We start from the raw sequence: 8,518 nt of genomic DNA, 5'->3' as shown, positions 1-8,518 counted from the left end.
TAATGCAAGCGGAACGAAACTGAGCTACTCGGTATTGTGTGGTTGACGGACCGTTGTTTATCAGTTTGGACCAAAGCAGCGCGAGCCGATCTTGATCAAGAGATCCAGTAAATAAATTATTTGAATTTGCTACTTAAGTAATAACATTGCTGCGAGATCTATTGAGAAACATTCACATTTCTCCGTTATTAACGGATCAAACAGTGCGTAAGCCAGGAAGAAACATTGTGCCATGAATGAACTATCCAGTGTCCACAGATCTGCAAAATTTACCATGGATTTACTGTAGTAACACTAACTGCAACCATGGAAGTTTGGCAGGAATAGTAGGCTATAATGCTTTCAAGTAACATTATGTTGGTTTTATTTTGACATTATGAATAAAATTGCTGCCCTCAAATGTTAATCTGAACTAAAAATAGACCTTTGTTTATAACTACTATATTAAGCTACATTTCATTTTTTCCAAGGAGCTGTTTTGTTTTATATGCTCATCAAAGTAAAAAAAAAAAAAAAAAAATCATACTTTATTATGTTAGTTTTACTAAAAAAAAAAAAACTTTTTTTTCACAAGTTCTTTTAAATGTCACTTTGTATTTAAGAAACACGTGCCGTTTAGTCATTATTTGGGTAGCACACATATATTCTGAATGCCTTCGGCAGAATTCACATGAGCCATTTTAATCTAGATTAATCTAGATTAATTCCAAGATTACAGTGAGATTAATCTAGATTTAAAAAAAAAATCTATGCCCACCACTACTTTTGAAAACAGTCTCCGTGTAAACAATTAAAAAAACGTGAATCTCTGTAGACGATGACTTCATGCCCATGCGTATTACGTGTTCAGTCTATAGTGTTTCATCGCCATCTAAAGGCCTGGCAGCAGAATACAGCGTTTTTTGTCGTTTTCGCATATCCATGTGAATGGGAATTGTTTTGACAATGGTGTCGTCTGTCCGCAGAAGACTAAAAGGAAAAACGTCTCAGTTTTAAGCATATCGTTGTCGTGTAAACGTACCCTTGGGTTTGTTTTCTCTCTGATTGCTCCGTTACCGTTCTCCTTAGTTCCCTAGTTAGTCTCCTTGCCTGTTAATTAGTTCTATCACACATGTTCTGTTTCACGCTAATTACTCCCCAGGTATTTAAGCCCTGACTTTTCCTTAGTTCTTTGTTCGTTATCGTTTGTGTTGGAAATGGTTGTGCTTGATTCGTGTTTATTTTGGATTTATTAAAGATTGCGTTTTGTTCCTACTCCAACTCTCATTAGAGTATTAGTAGACTGTATTAGACTGTTAGGTTAGGGTTCGGGTTAGTAGAATAAAGCCCTATAAGCACGGGATAAGTATTACCTGGTGACCTCTAGTCATTTGTAATAATTGCGGAGGTTGTCGGTGATCTTAATCCTGTGCGAATCGGCCATGTCTGTAATTTGTAAAGTAAAAATTCCCCCGCAAATGACCGACCATATTTCGCCGAACACCGAGGTCCCGTGATAATATTAGTCCTGCGCGAAACGGCATCTCAGTGATTTGGCGGGGTCGTTCATAATTTTTTCAAGGTTTTTGTTACCTGAGCGCTTTTTTAGCCATCTTTCGTGAAGAATGGAGGCTGTGTTGGAGTGTTTTGGTAGTATTTTGGGTGCTGGGTCATATCGCTATACACCATGATACGATACAACTATACAATTTGCAGAAAGAGAAAGGTGAAAACCATCATAAGAGCAAAAACTAAATTAATGATTAGATGGAGATGAATGCGGAACATTCTTCTGTTCATGGTCATACAGCTAGACCTATAATAACGACAAGACATTTCCAAGCAATAGCCTATTGACATAATATCCGGGAGATAAGTCAGTAAATTCGAGTAAAATCACAGGCTTCGGTTATCCCGTGCGAAAGGTGGGTAATTTCTAAATCACACGAGGTCCCCAGATAATACTAATCCAGTGCGAATAGGGCTTAAGTTGACAAAGTTTCCAATAGTCAGTAGAATGTCTAAAGTGGACCATCGAAATAAAATGAAACCTAGTTGTTTTTGATCACTGTTATTTGAGTTGAGGCCGAGTGGTTAGTACATGAGCTTCAGACACATTGAGCTACTTATGGTGATAATGCAGGAGATTCAGGTTCAGGAAAGTTTTTCCTGCAATGTGTTTTGCTTCAGATCATCAGATGCCTTTAGAGGATAACCGAATTGCAAATATAATTTAATATGGCATAAAAATGTGTTATGTAAAAGCATTGTTATGAGGAAAGGTTTGTTAGACTTGTAAAACTGATTTCAGACTGTGATAAGGATGTTTTCACTGATCTAACTGCATTACATTGTAATCAAAGCATTGTGTGTATGATATCAGTGAATATCATAACAGCAAGACTCTCTAATACACTTAGGGGAAGCATCTGAAAAATTTCCCCCTCAAAACATGTGTGTAAGTATCTGTCTGTCCTCTTTTTTGTGAGTGTATGTGTGTATCCTGTCCTCTGGAGGACACTCATCTATGTGTTTAGTCATTTTAATGATAACCACATTCTCTCTGCTTGCCATGCTGTTCATAATGACGCATGTTGTTGTTTTCAATGACCAAAATGAAACTCATATGCTTTCTGAGGCCCCCCTTGCATTTATACAATATTTAACAGCTGTGCGTTCAGATAAACCTCTTTTAAAACTCCCCATGGACTCATGTGTGTTGACATGACTATTAATCGTGTTATTACAATGTAATAAATGCATTTATAACAACACATGGAACAATTCTGTCTATATAACGTAAATTATAGAATAACTGCATCAGTGTTACAAGATAAACGTGTCGCAATATATCTAGATCCATGCATATGTAGCCTATTACAGTAAGACCCCTATTTCATCAAAGTTCACAGTTATATCTGTGACTGTCTATGACTAATGTTTGAGTCAGATGTTGCAAACATTTTTATTAAAAGCAGGAGCATTTGAACGATTAAAAGCTACAGAAATATCTAAATATAAACAAGAATTCTTGGTATTTAAAAAAAATTGTCTGCAACCTACTTACAAGTATATTTGAAGCAGAAGTTAGTGGCCGTCTGTTGAAAATCTAGGTTAACTGCGTTAAATAAGTAAAACAAGATTATGGATATATTTCATGTTATAAGCCTAATCACCAAAATGAAATTTAAGGGATTACCTAGCAATCATTAGTAAAAATATGAAAAAACTTCTCCAGATTAACTTTACATTTTAGTATAATACATTTTCCAATCATGTACTTTTCCATCTCTGTGAAAGCATCAGTTGAGTCCCAATGTATCCACACAGAAATTGAATTAAGAGTGGTGAAATCCGTCTCGATGTGTGTGCAATCAGACTGCTTTATAATGATGTCTTTTGTAGTGTAATGCTCTGACCCAAAGACCTCATTACAGGGAAGTTAGGTTTTATTGTTATTGTGTGTGTACAGAAACACGCACAGATACAAAATGAACAGACAGAGATGCACATTCTTCGTTGGTAAAATATTTGTTATACTTTAATAGCTCACAGTGAACTAAATCTAACCAAAATGAACTGAACAAAATGTGTGCTGTACAAGCATTTTTTTGGACTAAATGCCCATTTACACCACATTCATGTAGCGGTGAGCGTAAATCCAACAATCCAAAATTATCCCCATTCATACGGATCCGCGAAAACAACTAAAAACGCTGTATTATTCAGGCAAGTAGTTGGCGATGTCACTTTGTAAAGAAACACTGAACTATAGACTGAACACGTAATACACATGCGCATGATGCCACTGTTTTCACAAATTCATGAGACGATAACGGTATGGTTTTCAAAAACTTGCACCTTTAAACCAGTTTTCCAATGAAATTTGCATTTTAGGCCCACAAAACATTAAAATTTTGTACATTGTTTTTAAGTGCCAAAATTTTAAATAGGCAGTTAGAGTAATCTTAGTAATACTCATATGTAAAGTATAGTTCTAGCTCAAACATTTCAGTACATTAAAGTCCCGCTGTAGTCAATAATTGTATCACCAAAATGACATATTTGAGTGTTTTTTCCTTGAAAAAAAATATTCATGCCTTAAAATATCTTGAATGTAACTCTACACCCTTCCTTCATTTAGTAAACGCAGTTCTATGAATATGCAAATGAGCCCCGCCTCCACTCACTCACAGCAGCTCAGAGATCCACTGGTTGACGATCACACGTTGATCTGATTGGTTACAAGGTAGTTTGTGACGTCAGAAACACCAGCGATTTCAAACCGCGCTTTCAAGACTGTCTTTGGTTCACTGCAGTTTTAAGGAGAAAATACTCAGCAATGGTGTCGACTTATGAATCTGCACATGGTTTGTCTTAAAGCATATTAAAAACATATAAACTACATTAAAAACTTGATTTTCACCACAGGGGGACTTTAAGGTAAATTCTGATATAAACTTCTGATATAAACTGAAATAAACTTGCATCATTACAAAATGTATTAACAACGTTTCTCTCAATCGACCTTCCTGAGGCTTGACCACAATTTTCCTAATAAAATTTCATAATGATAATGATGCAAGTTCGGGTCATATGCGGGATTTATACTTTTTTTTGTTGTTGTTCATATTGGACTTTTATCCAACGCACCTATGAATGATTGGTGTGTGTGAGAGGCACTATATTTTCTAAGTCTTCTGAAGTGAAAGGGTGCTGAAATTTAAGTCATTACTTAGGAAACTTTCCCTTCCACTGCGGCTCTCCAACAAAAACTGTTCGCATCTGTTTACGACGCTTGCAAGAGCACATGCAGCTTTGCCATCGAAGTCACATATGTCACAATTATGAATGAGAAATCAAAGCTTCAGCTGTACATTATATTCTTTGGAAGATTCATTTTTAGGGTTCCGTTTTTATTTTATTTTATTTCATTTTATTTGTTGTCCTTTTGAGGGGTTTCAATGTGAAATTTCTGTTGTTATTTCATTGCTTATTGTTGTTATTAGTACTTTCGAATAATTGCACTGTTGCTTTTTAGCGTCTGATGTTCATTTTCCTGCTATTGTCTGGCATAGATGGCCCCGGCCTCCTTAGAGTGCGTCCCTCCCACCTCCCCAAACCCCCCAGCCCTCCCTTCAGCACCAAACACACACACACACACTCTCTCTTTCCTCTCCTTTTCTTCCACCGCTTGCAGCTTCAGACATTTGGGGAATCCTGAAACGAGTTGTTCCCGCAAAGAGGCATTGCCAACTTAGTGTAAGTTAAATCTGAATGAACAGAGAAAACAGAAAGAGGCAGTTTCACTGAGAGCGCTGATATTCCTGCCCTCCCGCGCTCGCTCCTTCATGCCTTTTGTTGTGGACACTGGCTGCGCTGGTTGGACACCGTGAGACCCTCTCAGAGGCTTTTTGATTATGGACATAGAGACACTGTAGAGCCCTTCACACTGCATGTACTCTCGATTTGCTGGTAAGTGTCTGTTTTAAGATCTCTCTCTCTTGCTCTTTCTCTTCAGCTATCGTTTCATTTGACAGCAAGCCTCATCAAGAGCTCGCCTCAGGTCTCTAGAACTTTTCCCCCAAGTTTCGTCAAGTTTTGTGACATCTCAGTCCCGTGCAAGCCTTTCCTGTCAGGGTTTCTCAGGCTTCTTCTTCCCCCGCTCCTGGGATCTTTCGGAGTGCCTCGACTCGGATTACTGGCTTCCTCCTGTTGTTTGCGGGTGCAGGTTTTCTACTCCGAGCTCCGGCTTCGCGCTCCCACGCTCTAGCGCAGAGGGGAAGGAAAGCGCTGATAAGAGTCTCAGGGAAAGTGGCTTTTGTTAGCTGCCTCGATGTGTGTGTGTGCGTGCATCTTATAAGGAGGGGAACTTTTAGCGGTGTGCGAGCCGTTTTCTTCACTTGTTTTGTTGTTTTTGGAGGTAACTTCTCTTTTTATGGGTGGAGGGGTGCGAAAATTGGAAACAGACCCACCCAGAGCCGAAGTGAGTCAGACGGCATATGTGCATCTGTGTCAGTCTAGGGCAAATAACAATCCCACGATTTAAAAAAGGGAAAACAAGAGATGTTTCTAAATGTTAGACAAGGCAATTCTCTGGAGAATTTAAAGGGCTTGGAATTGATGGCGTGATGGACCACATGGTTTTGCATTCGGGAAGAGGAAAGGGGGGAAAAAGTGATGGGAAGGGATGGTGTGTGTGTGTTCTGGGTGGGTGGAATAAGATTAGATGTCTGCTGCCTTGTACACTCTTAAAAATAAAGGTTCTTCATACATCAAGGATTATTTCTCAAGGGTCCTTGAGTTGACTGTAAGGGTCATTATAGGTTCTTCAGTTGGGTGTGTTGGTTTTTGGTTTCTTTAACACCAGTAGAAGTTTTCTGAAGTTGTAGTAGAACTTTAAAAATGTAGTCAATGTGATTAGGCAGTTTAACCAGGGTTTACCTACCAAAAGGGAACTAAGTGATTCAATAGTCAAAATATGCCATAGTAGTTTTGCCTTGTCACAGACTTGGTTATAAGAAGTTTCTTCTCTGAAACTGAAAGATGGATTAATTGAGAGTCGTCTCAAGGATTTGATAGTTTTGTGGACAAGGCAAGGCTAATGTTGGAGACTTGAGAGGAAATGCCCTCTTCTCACATCCATGAGGAAGTGGCCTTGTGGCCAGCCTTGTGATGCATTAATCCCGCAGACTGATGTAGACGTCGGTTTCACCAGAATCTCATGGCTGCTCACTTTTGTCTATGTGATGTGCCCATTTTAACATCGAAATTAGGAAGTAAACATGTAATATGTTGAAGTCTTTAGTTTTGAACTTTAAAGAGAGAAGCTCTGGTTATTCATGCTGCCGTTTTTTTTTTTTGTTTTTTTTTTGGCTGAAGTAGTCAATGAATAGCCAAGTGCTTGACTCAATTGTGAGATAGCCAGTAGCTTTTGAACTAATATGAAACTCAAGTCAGATTTTCTCTTTGTCCGGTCTGTTTTTTTTAGAGCATTCAAGCTTCTCTCGAGAGGCCTGATCATTCCCAGTTTTGATGGGTATTCATTTACACAGGGTTTTAAAACCTTCTTCCTCTCATTATCCGCTCTCTGCTGCACCCCTGTCTCTCAGGAGCGCCTGTGCTATTAGTGATAAGACTGTGTAGCAGTAGCTTTTCCTGTCCTGAGCAGGAAGAGTCACTCTCTGTTCAGCCACTGACTTGTCCTGTATCCATCCTCTCATCCACTGGGAATATCACTGTACTCTTGAGGGCTGCCCTCGGATCATCCAGCTGTTGGCAACTGCCAGTCCATCTGGACCTCCACATGCTGCAAACTGATATCGCCCCTGTTATTGACCTATCAAAGATACATTCAGCTTAGATGTTCATGGCGGGTTACTTTTAAAAACTATAAAGTGGCTCCAAACTATTTATTTTGGAATACCTTCCATAAAATGTCCCCACTTTCTGACAGATACTTTATGGAATAGGTGTATTGGGAAATTATTCTGTAAACAGCAAAAAAGAATCTGACATAAACGTTAGCCAATCAGAAAACTCAGAGGCGGATAAGTTTGAGGGTGGGACTACCGGTTTGTGCAAACAATAATAAACAATGATTTTTAAGGTATTCTGGGTGAGTGCTGGTGGGTTGCTAAGTAGTTGCTAGAGTATTCTAAGTGGTTTTCTAGTCGTTGCTAAGGGGTTGCTAGGGTGTTCAGGATGGTTTATAGTGTGTTGCTAAGTGGTTGTCAGGGTGATAAGAGGTTGCTAGGCATTCTGGGTTGTTGTTCGGTTGTTGCTTAGGGGTTGTCAGGACATTACTAAGTGGTTGTCACGGTGTTAAGAGGTTGCTAGGCTTTCTCGGTTGTTTAGGTTGTTGGTTAGGGGTTGTCAGGACATTACTAAGTGGTTGTCACAGTGTTAAGAGGTTGCTAGGCTTTCTCGGTTGTTTAGGTTGTTGCTTATCAGGACATCACCAAGTGGTTGTCAGGATGTTAAGATGTTGCTAGGGGTTCTGGGTTGTTAGGATATTGCTAAGTGGTTGTTAGGGGATTTCTGAGTGATGCAAGGCTCTTGATAAATGGCTACCATGCTTTTCTAGATGTTTTCTAGGTGCTCTGTTTGGATACTAAGGTGTTGCTAAATGGTTTCTATGGTTTTCTGGGTGGTTACTTTGTTGTTGCCAAATGGTTGGTAGGGTGTTCAGGGTTGCTAAGGCATTGTTAAGAGTTGCTAGGGTTGATAAAGTGTCAATAAGTGACTGTTAGGGGTTATGTGTGGTTGCTAGGGTGTTGCTAAGCAGTTGGTAACTAGTTGTTTGGCAGTTTTAGACGTTTGCTAAAGTGTTCTTGGTGGTTGCCAGAATGTTCTGGGTGGTTGAACAGTGTTTATGGGTGGTTGTTAAGGCATTGATAACTGGTTGCTGTATAGTTATGGGTGGGTACCATGTTTTCTAGGTGGATGCTAAAGTTTTGTTAAGTGGCTACTAGGGTATTGCTAAGTGGTTGCTAGTGCATTTTTAAATGGTTGCTAGGGTATTTCTAACTGGCTGCTA

The 8,518-nt window shown here is 39.2% G+C and overlaps 1 protein-coding gene across 1 annotated transcript in view; it reads left to right on the top strand.

The window, feature by feature from the left end:
• The first annotated feature begins 5,297 nt into the window (after window positions 1-5,297).
• The window catches only part of hdac7a (histone deacetylase 7a), a 111,558-nt gene continuing 108,337 nt past the window's right edge, over window positions 5,298-8,518 (top strand). Inside the window, exon 1 of the mRNA XM_079848571.1 lies at window positions 5,298-5,454. Coding sequence (XP_079704697.1) covers window positions 5,436-5,454 — 19 coding nt within the window. The 5' untranslated portion in view covers window positions 5,298-5,435. The remainder of the gene's footprint in view (window positions 5,455-8,518) is intronic.

Source organism: Squalius cephalus (assembly GCF_949319135.1).
Source record: "Squalius cephalus genome assembly, chromosome: 18".
In the NCBI taxonomy this organism is placed as follows: domain Eukaryota; kingdom Metazoa; phylum Chordata; class Actinopteri; order Cypriniformes; family Leuciscidae; genus Squalius; species Squalius cephalus.
Note: the sequence above shows the minus strand (reverse complement) of the source record. Positions and strands in the feature narration are given on the sequence as shown.